The sequence below is a fragment of the Eptesicus fuscus genome, chromosome 9 (assembly GCF_027574615.1).
Source record: "Eptesicus fuscus isolate TK198812 chromosome 9, DD_ASM_mEF_20220401, whole genome shotgun sequence".
NCBI lineage: Eukaryota > Metazoa > Chordata > Mammalia > Chiroptera > Vespertilionidae > Eptesicus > Eptesicus fuscus.
The window spans coordinates 100,951,211-100,972,636 of record NC_072481.1 but is presented as its reverse complement, the minus strand read 5'-3'; the positions used below and the strand labels follow the sequence as shown (position 1 = coordinate 100,972,636).

The 21,426-nt window shown below is 47.1% G+C and overlaps 1 protein-coding gene across 1 annotated transcript in view; it reads left to right on the top strand.

Moving 5' to 3' along the window:
• NUP210 (nucleoporin 210) overlaps positions 1-21,426 on the top strand; it is a 129,039-nt gene that overhangs the window by 47,129 nt on the left and 60,484 nt on the right. The window contains exons 12-14 of the mRNA XM_054721607.1: positions 878-1,033; positions 2,754-2,952; positions 8,305-8,450. Of these exons, the coding sequence (XP_054577582.1) occupies positions 878-1,033; positions 2,754-2,952; positions 8,305-8,450 (501 nt within the window). The remainder of the gene's footprint in view (positions 1-877; positions 1,034-2,753; positions 2,953-8,304; positions 8,451-21,426) is intronic.

Here is a 21,426-nt window from a genome sequence, read left to right as displayed (position 1 = left end):
TTGATTTTAGAGAGAGTGGAAGGGAGGGAGAAAGAAGGAAAGAGAGAAATGTTGATTTGTTGTTTCATTTATTTATGCACTCATTGGTTGATTCTTGTATGTGCCCTGACCAGGGATTGAACCTTCAACCTTGATGTGTTGAGACAATGCTTTAACCAACTGAGCTACCAGGCCAGGGCCACATACATTTGTTTTTGTAAAAAAATTGTTTTCCCAAAGCAGTGTAAATATTCGTAGAGAAAAAATTGAAATATAAGAGAAAATGTCTCCAACCTTGTTATTTTATCAAGTGTTCTTGGGCATTTGTCAGCATGGACTGATTCCTTTGGGCCTTTTGCGCCCTTGTGGGCAGACTGTTCCCCATCAGTCCCCACCTCCCTGGCAGTGATGACAGGTGTCCTGTCTGTGCACTAGTGCCCACTGCCAGGTGTGTCACCCCCCTGGCCCCTCCTGGGTTCTAAGGTGGTGGCCCCTGTTCTTGGGAGCTGCCGGACTGTTGTTTCCTTCATGGCGGATGGTGAGGAGTGGGCAGGGTGTGTGCTGGGACGGGGCGTTGTGTCTGGTCAGAGGCAGCATCCTGCACCTGGCTCCATGGCCTAGGGTCCATCCATTCCAGCCTGAGCTCTGGGAGGTGCCCCTGGGCTCTGGGCCACTGTCACGGACATGTGGGTATGTGTACGTCAGCCACAAGGTCCCTAGAATGTGAGGACTAGACCAGGGTTGAGTGGAGAGAGCGAGGGGTAGATGCCATGCTTTTCCTTGCAGTGGGGGCCACTGACCTGTGAGTGGGAGCAGGTGTGAGTGGGGTGAATGTGAGCGGGAGTGTGAAGCAGAGAGACCGTGCAGGTGCGCTGATCAGATGGTGGTTTTCCTCTAGGCCCACGGTGGGAGTGGGAACTTCACTTGGTCTTCATCGAACTACGTGGTCGCCACAGTCACCGTCAAGGGTGTGATGACCACCGTCAGTGACCAGGGACTCAGTGTGATCCAGGCTCACGATGTTCAGAACCCGCTCCATTTTGGGGAGATGAAGGTGAGACCTCAGGGGCCAGCACAGCCCGGGGGCGGGGGGTGTCTAGGCCTCAGGCTTAATTCAGATCACCCTTTAGCCCTTGATCTTATACTTAGTGTTGGCAACAGGTGAAGTGGTGGTGGGTCTGGCCCTAGCCCTGCCCTGGAGCTCCCAGCTGCATCAGGGAGATGGGAATGGCATCCCGCACCAGGCAGGGGATGGGACCAGCAGGGCCAGGGTCAACATAGCTGGAGTTTTTGGAGTGGAGACAAGAGAACACAGAACACAGGAGATAATCAAATGAGCCATTCTAGAAAATTTGCCAGACCTTAAACATATGACTTTCCGAATTGGAGGGGTCGCTGACTGTCAGGTGGTAAGTGCCCAAGGAAAGGAAAGCCAGGACTCCAGGAGACCCGGGCCAGCCTCTCCTCTGCTTCCTGTTCAGATACAGTCAGGAGTCCCCTGTCCTAGGGCTCCATACCTGGCTTTTGACCCCAAGTGATGTGGGATCAGCTCACTCAGCAAAGGCCACCGGTGGGAGTGGTCATCCGCAGCTGAGCCTGGTGGCCTCCTGACCCCACTTCTTTCCTTCCTCCCTGGCCCTTTCATTACTTCACTTAGGGCAGAAATTGAAGGTCCATACATGGTGTGTCTAATCCTGACCTTCTCTTTTATTATTTGGGATATTGTTGATAGGCTCTTTTGTCTTTTTATTGTCACACTAACACACACATCCCTACCTTAAAATTTATCTAAGTTTCGTATGAAGAGGGTTGTAACGGAGACCCTTTAGCTATAGCGTAATTGTGAAATATTTGGATAAATTCTAACCACCTGGCCCCTGCCCATCTCCCAAGCTTCTTCATCTCAGTAAATGTGCCACCTTCCACCCAGTTACTCAGCCAAAAGCCAAGGACAATTCCCTGATAGGCAGTGTATAATGGTTAGAGCCTGGCTCTCAGTGCTGGACTGCCCGGGCCAGACACTACTATGCTTCAGCTCAGATAGGTTCTTTAACCTCCCATGCCAGTTTCTTCATCAAGTATTGAGGTTGGTAATAGAACCTTCTTAACAAGGAGACTGAGAGGAGTCAATGAGTTAGCAATATTCTCCTAACTGAACCTGGAGTCTGGTGAGTTTCGTTTATACAAAGATTGTTGTTTTTTAAAATATATTTTTATTGATTTCAGAGAGGAAGGGAGAGGGAGAGAGGGATAGAAACATCAATGATGAGAGAGAATCATTGATCGGCTGCCTCCTGCATGCCCCATACTGGGGATCAAGCCCACACCTGGGCATGTGCCCTGACCAGGAATAGAACTGAGACCTCCTGGTTCATAGGTCGGTGCTCAACCCACTGAGCCACACCTGCTGGGCAAAGATTCCTTATTTTTGATGTTGGCTCTCTCTCACCCTGTACACTGCCTTCTTTATATTTTTCCAATGTGCTGAGCTGGTACATGCCTCAGGACTGTGGCTCAGACTATCTCTTTTCTTTCCTCCAGACTTGTGGCTCTCAGATCTAAGCTCCTACATCACCTTCTCAGAGAGGTCTTCCCTGACAGCTCTATCTCTGAATATCACCTCAGTCCCCAGCACACACCCTCCTGCCCCTCAGGCTTGGTCTTCTCACTGATGTATATTTGCTACCCAGCACACAGTACTGTTAGTAAATCCGAGCAGCAGGCCTTTCCTCTCCCATGGAGCCTGATGGCCTAATCAACTCCCTGTCTTCTAGGTGTATGTGATTGAGCCCAGAGGCATGGAGTTCACCCCATGCCAGGTGGAGGCACGAGTGGGCCAGACCCTGGAGCTGCCCATCAGGATCAATGGCCTAATGCCCGGCGGGGCCAACGAGGTGGTCACCCTTAGTGACTGCTCCCACTTAGACTTGGTGGTCGAGATGGAGAACCAGGGCGTATTCCAGCTGCTTCCAGGTACATTAGCACTGAGGAGCAGGCGCCAGATAGCAGTGGGTTGACGCCTTGTGTTCAACATGGGCTGCTCTAGGCTCCTAAATAGAGGGCTTGAGGCAGCAGGGGTCACAGCATGAGAAATGGCATTTGTCTCCTTGTGCTCCATCAGCAATGGTCTGATTTGGATCTTACCTGCCATGTGCCCTGTTGTGTCACTGTGCTCTCTCAGCCTCGGTTTCCACATCTCTAAAATGTGGTATCATACTAAATAGAATTGCATGTCACAGTGCCTATTGCAGCACCTGGAATGCAGTAGGTGCTCAGAATACACTGTTGCCTGGCTGGCATGGCTCAGTGGTTGAGCATCAACCTATGAACCAGGAGGTCACGGTTCGATTCCCTGTCAGGACATATGCCCTGGTTGCGGGCTCGATTCCCATTGTGGGGCGTGCAGCTGATCAATGATTCTCTCTCATCATTGATGTTTCTATTTCTCTCTCTCTCTCTGCCTTCCTCTCTAAAATCAATAAAAACGTCTTTTTTTACAAAAAAGAATACACTGTTGAAAAGGGGATTTGGTTAGGGACAGAATTGCAACACCTTTGAGACATGCACAGTGTAGTCCTCCAGAGCCATCAGCGCCCCATGCAGGGTTTGGGGGTGGTGGTGGCAGTGGTGTTGGTGGCAGTGGAAGCTTGTTAGTTTATAGGGTGTCAGCCCTGCCAGGTACAGGTAAGTGAGCCTCTGTATATGCCCTCCTTAGACTTCAAAACCATCACAGGAGGAGGAACTGGTGTTGGGCCATGTGTCAGATAAAGGGATTGAAGCTGGGTAGCCACCCAAGGTCACACAAGGGCACAGGATGTGATGGTATGCAGATCCCAGTATGTCTGGGATACTGATCTGAAGCCTCAGGCCTCCAAAAAGTGGGCTTTGCAGGGAAGTCAGCTCAGGGGCAGCAGAGAGCTCCTCTTCGATGTGCAGATGAAGAAAAGCAAGGACTGTTGAGCCATTGAGGAAGGAGTAAGGTTTGAGCAGGGGTGGAAGTAACAGGGAAACAAGGAACAGCATTCAGTGGGTGGGGCTCCTGAGGAGGGCATGTCCAGGGACGTGGGCACACAGTGGACCTGGAATGGCTGAACTGGTTGGATCCTGAATTGTGGAGGGTGCTGGAGGGCTTGGACCTCAGTGTCCAGGCAGTGGGGAGCCACTGACAGTGTGAGCAGAGGAGTGTGGCTTGATCCTGGCGGGGCTGGGAAGCCTAGTTGGCAGAGGTGTTTGTAGACTGGCCTGAGGTGCCGAGCAGCTTTCCACACCAGCGTTGCAGCGTGGCTACCCATGGAGCCCTGTGAACTCGGAGCTGCACAGAGGAAGGACAAGCTATGCCAGGTCCTCTCTGACCATCCAGGAGAACCAGCTGTGGGAGATCTTAAGTGTTCCTGGCGAGGCAACAATTTAGGGTGGAGGAAAACATTAGCGTGTGGGAGCGAGTCCTGCTGGCGGCAGGAAAGAAGCCTGCCTCCCCAGTCCCCACAGGTGTCCTGGAGGAGAATGGGCAGGCTCAAGCCAGGCGCTGGGTAAGCATCCAGGAGTCCAGGAATAAAGGACAGGCCTTGGAATTCCACACTCCCGGGTCTGAGCACCCCTTCTTCAATACTGTCTGAGTTGCCCAACCTCTCTGAGCCTTGGATTCTTCATGTATAAAGTGGGGATACCGGCCCCTTGCCTGCTGTGAGGGTTACAAATGAATGTCCCTCAGCCCAGAGCTGGGGTTTGGTCCTGAAGACAACAGCTGAGACAAATCCTGTGGCAGCAAAATTTCCCTTAGAAAGCTCCGTAAGTGTGCCCCAGTGTAGAGTACATGTGGCTTTGTGAAGGCTTGTGGAAGGGCCCAGGTAACATGAGAAGCCTAGTCAGGGTAGAAGGCCACAGGCATCGTGGAAATCTGTGGGACTCAGGACCAGACGGGGTCAGTAGATTGAGTGGCACCTGCCCCAGGGCACAGGACGCTCATCCAATAGACACATGAGGGCCGATATGATCCCAGTTAGGCTGACTGGTCCTCTTTCTCCGTCTCCCCGCCTAGTGCATGTCCTTGTTCTTGACCAAGTTAAGACACACCTGATGGCACTCAAACCCTGGTTCTCAGAAAGGACTCGACCATCATCCCAGGCAACACCCCTACCAGCACCGTTTGAGTAATTTGGAGCCTCACCCTCTTCCTGCTGGACTTGCCACTGGGATCCCATTTCTGCCTTGTCCTCATCATGGAAGCCCTCTTAAGAGCCCCTTGGGGTTATGGGTGTTACTGTGAACTTCTTCACGGAGCCCCCAGGATTGAGCTTGACCAGGTTCACCTCTGGGGAGGCAATCCCACAGCTCTTGTCCCCGCCCAGCCCTTTCTCTGTTCTCAGATTCAGCTGATTTCCAGCCCCTTGTTCACTGAGCACCTCCGAAGTGCTATGCCCTGGGGTCCCTGGTTAACATGAGAGCTGTGGTCTCACCTTCATAGCCTTTACAGTCTAGTAAGACAGATGGTGCAACGGGCAGGAGTGGTGCTGGGACAGGGTGCCAGTGTGGGAGCAAGGGTCCTGGGGGCTCTGTCTCACTCCTGGCCGTGAATGCATCAAAATGCCCAAACACGTTCCCCAGAAGAGATGTGCTGGAGAAGGTGCCAGTTTGGAGGTGTGCAGGAAGGCCGAGACCTGAAGGATGGGACTGGGAGAAAATGAGGAGAGTATTCCAAGGAGCAGGCAGAGTGTGTTGTAAGCCTAGAGACAAGAAAGGATGTGGCCACTCCGGCTTCTGCCTGGTCGGGGCAGGTGGGCCTCCACTTTCCAGGGCAGGGTCTTGGAACCAGAGTAAGCCCCTCGGGGCTCCATCTTCAGCATCTCTTCCTACCTGTACAAAGGGCCCACTGCCCTTCTTAGAATTCGGCGTCATGTCCAGGTAAACATCAGTGCAGACTCCTTGTACCTGACGGGAAGACAGCAGAGTCCATACTCAGACCCATCATTTCCCTGTTCTTTTTGTGTAACTGTGGACACAGATGGCCCATTTGGCAGTTTCAGTTTTCAGGAGCTCCTGTGCTCTGCCTGTGGACTCCGGCCTGCCCTCCTTGGCAGCCTAGGGACTTCTCCCCATGGCACAGCAGCGGCCATTGGCGAAACAGCACGCATTGAAGTGTGTGCTAAGCGTGGAGGAGATTGTTCTCAGATGTCCACAGCAGCTCTGACTAATTGCCCCAAACTGGAAAGAACCCAAATGCCGATCAGCTGGTGAATGGATAGGCAGACTGCGGGACATCCTGGCAGTGGAGAACTCAGCAATGCAAAGGAAGCAGGCCATTGATCACGCCGCAACATGGCCAATACGCTGCATGAGACGAGCCAGACAAGAAGAGTGCAGTTTGTGGATGTGTAGTGTGAGGCAAACGGGTCCATGTGGAGACTGAGTGTAGAGCAGTGGTTGCCAAGGATGGGGTCTAGGGGGGGAGGGTGACTGCTCATGGGTATGGAGTTTCTTGCTGGGGGTAAAATGCTCTAAAATTAGTGGCGATAGTTGCACAACCCCATGAATATGTTAAAAAACACAGAATTGCATGTGCATTTTAAATGGGTAATTCTGCAGTATGTGATTTATATTTCAGTAAAACTAGTATTAAAAAAACTAAACTATGGTGGAAAAATCAGAATGATACAGTGATGGCCTGGAGGGGAGGAGTGGCTGGGGATTGCCTTGGAAACCACATGAGGGACCTGGGGTGGCGGGGGTGGTGCTGCACGTGGGGGTTGGGGCTTCCGGATAGCCAGAATTCATGGTCTGGGCTGTGCATTTCACTGTGTGTAAATTTGATTTTTAGAAAGATAATTACCTGTTTGTAAAAGTATTTAGAATGAAGTGTTCTAACACCTGCAACTTACTTTTAAATGCATAAAAAATAAGATCAGTCCTGGCTGGTTTGGCTCAGTGGATAGAGCATCGGCCTGCAGACTAAAGGGTCCCAGGTTCAATTCCAGCCAAGGGCATATGCCCGGGTTGCTGGCTCGATCTCCCCACCCCTCCAGTAGGGGGCGTGCAGAAGGCAGCCAGTCAATGATTTTCTCTCATCATTGATGTTTCTATCTCTATCTCTCTCCCTTCCTCTCGGAAATCAATAAAAATATATATATTTAAAAAAAATAAGATCAATTGATCAATGGGTAGGGGATGGGTAGATAATGCAATAAGAGAAATAAAGCAAAATGGTAATTGTAGAATCTAAGGGGTGGCAATATGGGGTTTCACAATATAATTTTTTCTAAAAGTTTGGAAAGAAAACAATAGAACTCTGCTATACTCCCACTAGAATGGCCTTTTTAAAAAAGGGTGGAAAATACCAAGTATTGGCAGGGATGTAGCATGGCCATTAGAAGTAGTATAACTTGTTACAACCATTTTGGGAAAGATATTAAGCAGTAATGTTGAAAGCTGAACATACGCATGATCCTAGGCAATAGGGATAAGGGGTGCACATATGGCATTCTTAGGGACACACTCAACAGAAAGGCCGAAATATGTCCGCCCGAAGAAGCATGCACGGAAAGAAATGTTCTCAGCAGCACTGTGTGCCATTGTGCTGCCTGGGAACAGCCCAGTAGCATGGAGAAATCCACTCTTCACACCATAGAATCATGTATACACATGTGGATCAAACATCTACAACATGCATAACATAAGGAGGGATCTCACCATCCACACTTACTTGAAGAGGGCAGACACAAAGGAGTGTAAGCTTGTTGGATCCCTTTGTATAAAATAGCGAAGCCAGCAGAAGTACGCTGTGCTGTTCAAAAGCAGAACAGCGGTTCTCCTTTGGGGAGGAGCTAGTGACCCCAAGGGTCCGTGGGAGATTCCAGGGTACAGTTCATGTTGTTTCTTTTTTAAAAAAATATATTTTATTGATTTTTTTACAGAGAGGAAAGGAGAGGGATAGAGAGTTAGAAACATTGATGAGAGAGAAACATCGATCAGCTGCCTCCTGCACACCTCCTACTGGGGATGTGCCCGCAACCAAGGTATATGTCCTTGACCGGAATCGAACCTGGGACCTTTTAGTCCGCAGGCTGACGCTCTATCCACTGAGCCAAACAGGCCAGGGCACGTTGTTTCTTGATCCCAGTCCTGGGTACAGGGTGTGCTCAGTTTATGGGGGCGGAGGTGAGGGAGAGGTCATTGTGAACTGTGTGTTTCTGACGATTGTACTGTTTGGCATGGGAATGATAATGTTACATTAGAAAAGTAGGTGTGGGTCTAGCCCAGGATAAAGGACTGTCGCCTGTGTGGTCTTTCAGCAGGCACATTCAGAGTGACTATCTAGCTCTCTTCTTGCAGGGCGGCTGCAGCCGGGCTCTGAGCACTGCAGTGGGGTCAGCGTGAGAGCCGAGGCCCAGGGGCACACTGTGCTTCTGGTGAGTTACAAACATGGCCACATCCACCTGAGTGCCCGGATCACCATTGCTGCCTACCTGCCCCTCAAGGTGAGCCCAGGGCCCCTGCACTCCAACTGCTTCCATGATGGGCATTATTTATTTGTTCTGGTGAATTTGTGTTAAAGCCTTGGTGGTTCAGAATAGCTTTGAAAGGAGCGGTCTCTTTCTTTGCGTCTCAGGCTGAAATGAGGAAGTATGTAGAAGAGCAGCACTTAGTGACCCCTGATACCCATGCAGATGAGATGTTACCCTCTCTGGGCCTCCAGGGATTAAGACCGAGGGGGTGATCGCCAGAGTTACCCTGCAGGGTCTCCACAGAATCCTAGAATGGAGACGACGGCCCGGGTTTGGGAGTGCAAATTCTGAGGCCTCAGGGATCTGGGACAGGTTTGGGTTTTCCCCTGCCTGTCAGGTAACCATCAAGCATTGAGTCCCCCTTTGTCCATCTGTGGCGGTTACAGCACTTGAGGTCACAGCACACTGCCTCAGACCTTCAACCCTGAGTTTGAATCCAGGTCTGACACCAACTCTGTGGCTTTGGCTAATTTAACCAGTTAACTGCCATGCATCCAAAACCGCTTTTATCTTGCGTCTATAGATGCTTATGGCATACAAAGGGTTAATTTCTCTGGTCCTCAGTTTCCCTGCCTGTAAAAATGGCTAATATAGTACCCACTTCATAGGGTTGTGGTGAAAATTAGCTGAGTTATGTGCAAAATCGGCTTAAAACAGTGCCCGAGGGGTAGTGAGTGCCCAATGAGGGTTAATAATTAAAACATGAATAAAAGAAGCCCTCACACAACAGCTACTGTGAGGCAGGAAGGGGCGTGCATCTGTTTCTTACTTTGAACTGTGCTTCTCACACAGGAAGCCCAGAGAAGGTAAGTTGGCTCCTCTTCAGGGGCGGCTGAAGGTGTGGCCTGGGGAGACCCCAGGCGGCCCAGCCAGGGATTGTATTCCCTGACACCGTCAGCCTCTGGGACAGCCTGGTCACCTGGGCTTCTGACTCTTACTCATTAAAGTAAGCTCAGAATCTTTCATCTCAGAGTCCCTGGCCCCGGAAATAGTGCCTGATATAACGCAGACAGCTTTTTTTTAAATTGAGGTATAATTGACCTATAACAGTGTATAATTGACCTATAACATTGCATTATGTACAACATAATGATTCAGTGTTTGTATATATTAGGAAATGGTTACCCCCGTAAGTCTAGTTGCCATCCATCACCACCTGTAGTTAAATATTTTTTTGTGATGAGAACTTTTAAGCTCTACTTCATTAGCAACTTAAAAAGCATGTAATACAGCCCTGGCTGGTTTTGCTCAGTGGTTAGAGTGTCAGCCCAGGAACTAAGGGTTGTGGGTTTGATTCCTGGTCAAGGGCATGTACCTCAGTTGTAGATTCGATCCCCAGTCCCAGTCAGGGCATGTACGGGAGGCAACCAATTGATGTGTGTCTCTCTCTCTCTCCTCCTCCCTTCCCCTCTTTCTAAAAATCAATGAAAAAAAAATATCCTCAGGTGAGGATTAAAAAATAAAATATACAATACAGTATTGTTAACTATTGTCACCATGCTGTACATTACATCCCTAGAACTAATTGATTTTATACTGGAAGTTTGTATGTTTAGACTACCTTTATGCATTGCTCCCCCAAACCCTCCCTCACCCTTGTAATCATCAATGTGTGTTCTGTATCTGTGAGTTTTTCGTTTGTTTTTCATTCCACATATAAGTGAAATCATATACTATATGTCTTTTCTGTCTTATTTCACAGAATAATGACCTCACAGTCCATGCATGTTGTTGCAAATGGCAGGATTTCTTTTTTATGGCTGAATAATATTCCATTTATATATGTAACATATTTTCTTTATCCACTCATTCATCAGTGGACACTTAGGTTGTTTTTATGTCTTGGCTATCGTAAATAATGCTGCATTGAACATGGGGGTGCAGAAATCTTTTCAAGTTAGTGTTTTATTTCCTTCACCTTCATTCATATCCAGAAGAGGAGTGGTTCTGTTTTAATTATTTGAGAAGGGTTGTTTTATTTAAAATGAACAAGTAGGGAAAATGTGTTCAGGGTTAACCATCCTGGACTGAACTCAAGGTCTCCTGACCCCCAGACCTAAAATAGCAGATCCTTACAGATGTTTTACTAGGGAGAAAGGGCCCAGCCCTGCTCCTCTACTCTAGCCACCCATTTATTTAACAAATATATGAATACTTACTCTGTGCAGGTCCATGCTGGTAACCTAAGCAATACAATATTGCAGACAACACACAGAACCTCTGTCCCCATGAATTCACATTCTAGCAAAGGCAGAGGTAGAGACAGACAGTAATAAACCAAATAAGTAATGTATTTGATATATGTATGCCATGGAAAAAATGTGAGATTATAAAAAGCATGGTGCAAGGGAGGCTGGCAATTTAAAATTAGGAGGTCAAACTCCCCTCCCTGATGAGGGCACTGGATGAGGTGAGAGGGCTTCGAGAACAGAGCTGAAGAGAACGGAAATTCCTAAGCTGGCAGTGGTCATTCTCAAGGAAGCCCTGCCACAGCCCGCCATAGCCACTCACAGCTCTCCATAGCCCGCCATAGCCACCCACATCCCGCCACAGCCACCCACAGCCCGCCATAGCCGCTCACAGCCCCTCACAGCCTGCCACAGACCACCATAGCTGCCCATAGCCCCCTACAGCCAGCCATAGCTCTCTACAGCTGCCCACAGCCCACCACAGTCCTCTATAGCTTGCCACAGCCTGCCACTGGGCGGGGTGTTCTGCCAGGACCCTCCTGTGAGGTTCTGTATGGCCCTCATGAGTGCTTCTCCAGATGACTGGATGGTCTGATTACTGGGGTATTTAGCTAGAACATCAGAGGCCCATAACTGAGCTCACTGTCCCAACTTGGGATTAAAGTAGAAGGTAGGCATGTCCCCAATCAAGGCGGCTTCCTGACTAGACAAATAATAGAAGAATATGGGTCTCTTCTCCTTTTATCTCTCTTATGCCTTCATATCAGTTAAGATCAGGTAACAAAACTCAAATAACAGTGGCCTAACCCAGTGGTTGGCAAAATGCGGCTCGCGAGCCACATGCAGCTCTTTGGCCTCTTGAGTTTTTAGCAAAGGCCAGCTTAGGAGTACCCTAATTAAGTAAATAACAATGTACCTACCTATATAGTTTAAGTTTAAAAAATTTGGCTCTCAAAAGAAATTTCAATCGTCCTGTTGATATTTGGCTCTGTTGACTAATGAGTTTGCCGACCACTGGCCTAACCAATAGAGAATTTATTTCTTGTTCACACTGAGCTCTCACACAGAGCTAGTGTGGCAGCTCCAGAGTCATCAGGGACCCAGGTTTCTGCCTCCACTTCATCATCCTAGTATGTGGCTTTCATCTTCAAGGTTGCTTCATGGTCTAGAGTTGGCTGCTGAAGCTCCATCCATCCTGTCTGCATTCCTCGTAGCCAGAAGGGGAAGAGCTCCCTCTCAGCTCAGTTCATTTCCTGTAGGGGCCTTGTCAGAAGTTTAAAGCAGCAGTTTCCACCTGTGTCTCACTGACCAAGACTTCATCTGTTGGTCACACCTAGGGACATATTTTAGCTGGGATATTTACTACCCTAATACAATTGGGATTCTTTCTCTAAGGAATAGAGGAGTATGGAAACTGGGAAGGCAGCAGTCATTGCTACAGCCTGTGTTTGCTGGTCCATCCATCATTTTACTTTGCAGACAGTTGCTGGGCACGTGGCAGGTACAGGCCCAGGCTGGGGAGACAGAGCTCTAGGGAGAAATCTGTGCCGGGGAGGCTGCCAGTGTATGGGGAAGACAGACACTCAGATCATTGCAGTCAACATAGTAGAGATAATGAAGAGTCCTCAGGAGGACAGGTCACTGATTAACACAGAAATAGAAGGAGGACAGGAAGGCAGGAAGTGTGGTTGGTGGGGGCACCGGAAGTAGTGTGGTATATCTTGGAGTGAGATTAGAGACTGTCAGAATGGCAGTCAGGTTCACACATGACCAGCACTACTGGTGGGGTAGGGGTATGTGCGTGCCCTGGAAGCACAGTGTAAGGACTCTCCCCATCTGATCCGCAGAAGAAAGATCCACTTCAGATCTTGTTTGCACTGCTTGCCCTCCCCCTCCAAGTTACATGGTATCTTCTCTCTCTGCTAGGATCATAGTGGGGCTCATGCTTGGCAGTGACCTGACTCCCTCTGCAGTTAACATCCCAATCACTTCTTAGCCCTTGTCTGCTGCAGGAATTTAGAGACTTTGTCCCAAGAGATTAAAAATGGTGGCAGAGTAAGTGGATGCTGCATGGACATGCTCCCAGGAACAAACTGAAATTACAACTAAAATACAGAAAAACTTCCTGAATAATCAACGGAAAACTTGCAGGAGAGACCCCTGATACCCGAGGACTGAAAGTGGAGACCCCATAGAGACTGGTAGGAGGGGCGGAGGCATGAAAGGGCTGGCTGGGCACCCACAGACAGCAACTGAAATCCTGGAGAGATATCTCAGCTGTGGGGGATTGCCACTGAGAATTCTGGGATCTAATCCCCAAGCTGGGCCCCCCAGCAGACAGCACCAAAACTGAGAAGGGTACCCACATAACATCTGCCTGTGAAAAGCAGCAGGGTGCTGTCCGCCAGGGAGTGACAGCTGAAAATTCAGGCACCCTCTTAAAGGGCCAACACACAAAATTCCCTGTGGAGCCACCCACCTAGTGCTCCGGCAGAGGGAGGGTGAAGTGGATTGGAGCTGTGAGAGCAGAACCCAGGACTGGGGACTGGGGGAATAGAGCTAAGAAGGCAGACACACCAAGTTTCCTGGGCTGAGTCATTTCCTCACTCAGCAGAGGACATCTTTCCCATACAGACATTTACCTTGCCTGGGGAGAAGGCAGTTGACACACCCTATTGGAAAACACCTTGCCCTGAGGCTACTTAAGAGATTAAAAATAACAGCCTTCAGGCAGAAGCAACTGCCCCACCCTGTTGAAAAAAAATCTCTAGCCACACCTGAGGACGATTGCCTGGGGGGGGGGAGCAATTCAAGTTTGAATCCTATCAGTCTGTAGGCAAAGGCAGTTTCTGGAGGCTTTGAGTCTTTGCCTGATCTAAGTAGTCAGAAACAGCCTTTAACACTGTTGTGCACTAGAGATTGAGAGAGAGGCGTAGAGGATATACCTAATACAGAGTCACAAACCCAAAGAGACAGCCAAAATGAGGAGACAAAAAAGCAACCCCCAAATGAAAGAACAAGAGAATTCTCCAGAAGAAGAGATAAATGAAGCAGATAAGAATTTTATAAGGATTTTAAGAATTTTATCTGAAACAGAGTTTAGAGTAATGATGGTAAAGATGCTCAACAGCATGAAAAAAGATATAGTAACTATGAAAAAAGAACAGTGTGAGATAAAGAATGACATAACACAAATAAAGAATGCATTGGGAGGAATACACAGCAGATTAGGGGAAGCTGAGGATCGAATCAGTAAATTAGAAGACAGAGTTGAAAATATGACTCAATCAGAGAACCAAAAAGAAAAAAAACAATAAAAAAATAGGAGCACAGCTTAAGGGAGCTGTGGGACAACGTGAACTGTAACAATATTAGAATAGCAGGTGAGCCAGAAGAGGCAGAAAGAGAGAAAGGAATAGAGAACATGTTTGAAGAAATAATGGCAGAAAACTTCCAAAACCTGGTTAAGGAAAAAGTCACACAAGTTCAGGAGGCACAGAGAACCCCAAGCAAGAAGAACCCAAACAGGCCCATGCCCAAACACATCATAATTAAAATGCCAAAAATTAAAGACAAAGAAAGAATCTTAAAGGCAGCAAGAGAAAAGAAAACTGTTACCTACAAAGGAGCTAAGGCTGACACCAGGCCAGAAGGGAATGGCATGAAGTACTCAAGGTAATGGAAAGCAGATCTGAGACCAAGATGACTATATCCAGCAAGGCTGTCATTCAAAATAGATGGTCAAACAAAGAGCGTCCCAGACAAAAAAGGCTAAAGAAGTGCATCAACACCAAACCAGCCTTACAAGAAATGCAAAAGGGACTGCTGTAATGAGAAGAAGCAGAGAAACCTAGCCATACAGAAATAAAATGGCAATAAATAAGTACCTGTCAATAATAAGCCCAAATGTAAATGGATTAAATGCTCTAATCAAAAGGTATAGGGTAGCTAAATGAATACAAAAAACATGACCCAACCATATGCTGTGTATAAGAGACCCACCTCAAAACAAAAGACACACACAGGATGAGAGTGAAGGGATGGGAAAAATTTTTCCATGCAAATGGAAAAAACAAAAGCTAGAGTAGCAATACTCATATCCAACAAAATAGACTTTAAAATGAAGGACATCACAAGAGACAACAAAAGTCACTACATAATACTAAAGGGAATGATACAACAAGAGGATATAACCCTGTTAAACATATATGCACCCAATACAGGAGCACCTAAATATATTTTAAAAAAATTCTAGAGGACTTTAACAGAGAGATCGACAACAATACAGTCATAGTAGGGGACTTTAACACCCTCTGACTTCACTGGATAGATCTTCCAGACAAACACTTAACAAGGAAACAGTGACTAAAGGACACACTGGATCAGATGGATTCAATTGACATTTATAGAACATTTCACCCCAAAGCTGCAGAATAAACATTCTTTTCAAGTCCACATGGATCATTCACAAAGATAGACCACATGTTAGGACACAAAACAAGTCTCTACAAGTTCAAGAAGATTGAAATCATATTAAGCATCTTCTCAGATCACAGTGGAATGAAATTAGAAATCAACTACAGTAAAAACACCCCAAACATTCAAACACAAGGAGGCTAAATAGCATGTTATTAAACAATTAGGAGCCCAGTACTTGAAATCACGTGGCACTGCCCACCCACCTGCAGCCCTGCCTTGACACCCAAACCTGTCCACGCAGAGCTCCAGCGCGCCTGGCCCAGCCCCCACACCCTCTGGCCTTCTCTGGCCGCTTCAAGCCCCGACCTCAGTCCCTCCAGTTGCCTCGGGTTTGTCCTGCCTTCTCTGGGTGCCTTCCCGCTTCCGCCCCATCTCCAGAGCAACGCGGTGGCTCGGCGCTGGAGGAGAGCATGGAAGCCTCCGACCTGCTGCGCTGTGCTCCTTCCCCTGGCAGGTGGCCCGTGGGGCACTCAGAGTGCGAGCGGTGGGTGGTGAAGGACTGGTGAGGGGGGGCGCTATGGGCTCTCACCCCTGCCCTCCCCAGCACGGGATGATCCTGCCTCCTCTGGGCACCTCCCTGCTTCCGCCCCATCTCCAGAGCAATGCCCCAGCTAATATGCTAATGACCTGGTCGTTACCCATTACGGTGTCCCACTCATTAGCATATTAGCTCTTTATCAGTATAGATGAATGGGTTACCGAGATCAGTAAAGAAATAAAAAACTTCCTGGAAACAAATAAAAATGAGCACACAACAACCCAAAATCTCTGGGACAGAGCTAAAGGAATCCTGTGAGGGAAATTCATAGTACTATAGGCATACCTAAAAAAAAAAAAAAAAAGAAAAAAAGAAAAGAAAATCAGCAATAAACTATTTAACCCTACAACTTAAAGAACTAGAAAGAGAACAACAAGAAAAGCCCAGAATAAGTAGAAGGAAGAAAATAATAAAGATTAGAGCAGAAATAAATAGCATAGAGACTAAAAAAAAAAAAAAAAAATACAAAAAAAGTCAATGAAACCAAGAGCTAGTTCTTTGAAAGGATAAACAAAATTGATAAACTGTTAGCCAGACTTATTAAGAAACAAAGAGCGAGGACCCAAATAAATAAAATCAGAAACAAAAATGGAGAAGTAATCACTGACACCACAGAAATACAAATGATCGTAAGAAAATACTATGAACAACTATATGCCAATAGCTGGGCAATGTGGATGAATAGACAAATTTCTAGAAAAATATATCTCCCAAAACTGAATCAGGAGGAATCAGAAAACCTGAATAAGCCTGTAACAACTGATGAAATAGAAGCAGTAATCAAAAAATTCCCAGCAGCCCTAACCGGTTTGGCTCAGTGGATAGAGCGTCAGCCTGCGGACTGAAGGGTACCAGGTTCGATTCTGGTCAAGGGTATGTACCTTGGTTGCGGGCACATCCCCAGTGGGAGGTGTACAGGAGGCAGCTGATCGATGTTTCTGTCTCATCGATGTTTCTAACTCTCCATTCCTCTCCCTTCCTCTCTGTAAAAATATCAATAAAATATATTAAACACACACACACACACACACACACACACACACACACACACACACACAAAACTCCCAGTAAACAAAAGCCCAGGTCCAGACAGCTTCACAGGGGAGTTTTACCAAACATTCGAAAAAGAACTAACACCTATACTCCTCGAACTATTTCAGAAAATCCAAAAGGAAGGAGCACTTCCAAACTCTTTTTATGAGGCCAGCGTTATCATAATTCCAAAACCAGATAAGGACACTACAAAGAAAGAGAATTAAAGGCCAATATTCCTGATGAACATAGATGCCAAAATCCTCAACAAAATCTTAGCAAATCGCATCTAACAATATATTAAAAAGATCATACACCCTGACCAAGTGAGATTTATTCTAGGGATGCAAGGCTGGTACAATATTTGCAAATCAATAAACATGATAAATCACATAAACAAATTGAAAGACAAAAATCTCATTATTATATCAATAGACACAGAAAAAGCATTGGACAAAATCCAACACCCTTTTTTGATAAAAACTCTCAGCAATGTGGGAATAGAGGGAGCATATCTCAACATGATAAAGGCCATGTATGACAAACCTATAGCCAACATCATACCTAGTGGGCAAAAACTAAAACCATTTCCCCTAAGAACATGAACAAGACAGGGATGCCAACTTTCCCCACTCCTGTTCGACATAGTACTGGAAGTGCTAGCCAAGACAAGAAGAAGAAATAAAAGGCATCCAAATTGGAAAAGCAGAAATAAAACTGTCCTTATTTGCAGATGACATGATATTGTGCGTAGAGGGTCTGTCCCACCTGACATCACTCTTGTGAGGCCCCCAAGTGCTGGGTCTGGAGAGCCTACCTGCTTCTTCCTTCTGTCAGTCAGCATAGATTGAATGCATCACCCTGGGCCAGCCAGGTGCCGGGGCCTGAATCTCCCACTGCCCTGTCCCTGGCCTTTTGCCTCTTGATCCCACACCAAGTGTGGTTTATCTGTTCTGTCTCCTAGAAACATATATTGCCAGCACTAAGGCCTCTTGATGGCCAGACCCATCTTGTTTTGCAGAACAAGAAATTGAGGCCCCGGGTGGAGACCTCGCCCTGGCTACACGGGCACTCATCCTTGGCTTTGCCTGTGTTAATATCTGCACTCTGATGTGTACTGAGGAGCCTGTCCGGTTTCTGAGTGTCCCTCACTAGTGGTGTTGGTTATTGACCTACCTCCCTGGCATAGGTTTCTGTGGCACTTTTATGCCGAATGAGAATGAAATTCCATGTGAAAGTGTAATTCCTAGTTCTCTGGCTGTTAGTTACAGGGCATCTGGTTCCTTTGCACAACCTTTCCCTTCGGGTTGGTCATGAAAACTTCCTTTGGTGAGGTCTGCAGTGGCCTGCTTTACCCACAGCAGAGTTTTGCTGACTGGCATTGAGACATGGGCAAGAGCAGGGCATCTGAAGCCAGAATAGCTGGGTAAACTTGGGTAAATTTCTTTGCTGGGATTCATGTTTTCCACCTGTAAAATGGGATGACAGTTCATACTAATGATAGGGACAATAGCACACACTGTTAACTGAGCTTCTGCTGGATGTGTTCATTCCCACTCCCTTGAATCTACAATAACCCTGCAAGGCACGCGTTCTTCTCATGCTCATTTTACAGCATGAGAGACTGAGCAAGTGGCAGCGTCCTCATTGTGGGGCCAGAGAAGCAGATGGACAAATAAACATAGAAAGTGATGGTAGGTAGTGATAAGGGAAGGAAGTAACAAGTGTTGGGAGGCCCTGCTTTGGATGGGGTTAGGGAAGGCCTCTCTGAGGAGGTGACGTTTGAGCAGACCTGTGCACGTGTGCAGGGAGAGGATGCATGGGGAGTTGTTGGCCGATAAACCCAGAACAGTGTTCATATTGCAAAAAGTAATTCAAAAGGAGAGAATTCTCATTGAAAAGTGATACCCTTTCTTTGCTAAGGGTATACTGTAAAAAGCCAACTAGGCGAGCCTGCACTATAGGCCTCAGCAGATCATCGCCTTAGCCACTGGCCCTACCCCATCCTTGAGGGTGTGTGCATATTAAAGCTGCCACTCAGGTGGGAGTTCGTTTCCACCTATGGTGGCATCTGGTTGGGGCACTGCTCTGGGTCCAGGACTGTGGGGGACAGCTGAGTGGTTATTAGCCTTACCTGCAAGGACTGCAGGCTGTTGGCAGATCTGGACATAGCCCCGGGGTGAGAGCATGGACAGAGCTGAGAGAAATCAGACTCTGCATGGTTGGCAGACCCCGCAGACATGGGGCACTGCAGTGGAAGGCATGTGTGTTGGGCCAAATGTATGAATTTTGGAAAAGAGTACACTGTAGATAACAGCAGTGTGCATGCTAGAGCATCAAACTTTTGGACTTGTATTAATCAGATGGCTAAAAATATCACAGTGTGGTTGTACGTGCTTGTTTTTTCTTAATATTTTAAGTTTTCCTATATGATATTTTATTTCTCATGTGGTTGAGATCATGCTGTGAATACAGAAGGACACAGCCACACATTTCCCTACTCTTTTTTTTTAAATTAAATCTTTATTGTTCAGATTATTACAGTTGTTCCTCTTTATTCCCCCGATAGCTCCCCTCCACCTGGTTCCCACCCCACCCCCTAGCTATTATCGCCCCCTCCCACTGTCCTCATCCATAGGTGTATGATTTTTGTCCAGTCTCTTCCCGCACCCCCCACACCACACCCCTTTCCCCCCGAGGATTGTCAGTGCACTCCCTTTCTTTGCCTCTGATTCTATTATATTCACCAGATTATTATGTTCATCAGATTTTTTATTCACTTGAATTTTAGATTCACTTGTTGATAGATATGTATTTGTTGTTCATAATTTTTATCTTTACCTTTTTCTCCTTCTTCCTCTTCTTAAAGAATACCTTTCAGCATTTCATATAATACTGATTTGGCAGTGATGAACTCCTTTACAGGCGGGTCCTGTAAAGAGGGAAGTTGCAGGGCCACATTTGGCAGATGTTTTTGGTATTTCATGATGGCTGTGATCAAACAGTCCTTTTCCTTTTCCTTTTTCTTATCTATGAAGCTCTTTATCTGCCCTTCAATTCTGAATGATAGCTTTGCTGGGTAGAGTAATCTTGGTTGTAGGTTCTTGCTATTCATCACTTTGAATATTTCTTGCCACTCTCATCTGGCCTGCATAGTTTCTGTTGAGAAATCAGCTGACAATCGTATGGATGCTCCCTTGTAGGTAACTGTTTTTCTCTTGCTGCTTTTAATATTCTCTCTTTGTCTTTTGCTCTTGGCATTTTAATTATGATGTGTCTTGGTGTGGTCCTCTTTGGATTCCTTTTGTTTGGGGTTCTGTGCACTTCCTGGACTTGTAAGTCTATTTCTTTCACCAGGTGGGGGAAGTTTTCTGTCATTATTTCTTCAAATAGGTTTTCAGTATCTTGCTCTCTCTCTCTTCTTCTGGCACCCCCCCTTATTCTGATGTTGGTACGCTTGAAGTTGTCCCAAAGGCTCCTTACACTATCTTCATATTTTTGGATTCTTTTTTCTTTTCTGGTTGAGTGTTTTTTGCTTCTTTGTATTTCAAATCTTTGACTTGATTCTTGCGGTCCTCTAGTCTGCTGTTAGATCTCTGTATAATATTTTTTATTTCAGTCAGTGTATGCTTAATTTCTAGTTGGTCCTTTTTCAATATCCTCAAGGGTCTCGCTAAATGTATCGGCCTTTTCTAGAAAATTCTTGAAAAACCTTATAACCGTGGTTTTGAACTCTATATCCTCCATTTCTTTCATTTGTGACCTGTTTCTTTGTCTCCACATTTTGGCTGCTTCCCTGAGTTGATAGAGTGGCTTTGTGTGCTAGGTGTCCTATAGGGCCCAGTGGCTCAACCTCCCCAGTTACCTGAGGTGGACATTCTTGGTGCACCCCTTTGTGGGCTGTGTGCACAGTCTTGTTGTAGTTAAGCCTTGATTGTTGTTGGTATCACTGGGAGGAATTGACCTCCAGGCCAATTGGCTGTGAGGATCAGCTGTGTCTAAGATGGGAGAACTTCTGTGCTGGAGACACCCTTATGAGACAAGACTTGCTTCAGTAGGGCTTTGGTGCTCACTGAGTCTGCCCCCTGAGTGTGTCCCTTATGGATCTGAGGAGTTGTAATCTGGATGGTCCTACTCTGAACCCTGGGTTCACTGGCTCTTGGATCTCTAAGGAGGTGCTAATTTAGCCTCTGCCTGAGGCCACCCAGCAGGAGCTAGGAGAGATCTGCAGATTCCTCTTCTTTGTTTGGGTTTTGGAGGTGCCCAGATGAGGCCCAGCTGTGAAGCAATGCAAGCTGCTGCGGGGCCTTGGGCCTTCTTTTGGATGTTCTGGGTCTCACTGACTCAGCTGCAGTTTGTTAGGTAAGTTTAGATTTCAAAGGACCAGGCCATTCATATGCAAAAGCCTCTGCGCATAGCTTGGATGGGGCGGAGTCTCAGGATGTAGCAAACAGCAATGGCTTCCCGTCAGCCCTGCCCTAAGAGGCCCCCAGGTCTCAGTGTCCCTCGGTAATCGCTGCAGGCACCTCTGAGAGAATGCTGCCCTCGTGTTCCGCCCACTGCCAGACAGTCCAGTTTCTCCCCATATGAGTCTTGGTCCCCAGAGTCTCACCCGGAACTGGAGTTCAGAGCAGTCGGTAGCTTGTGTCTCCCTGCGGATTGAAAAAGCCAGCCTCGAACTCAGTTGCCAGCCCTCTCCGCGCGCACCTCC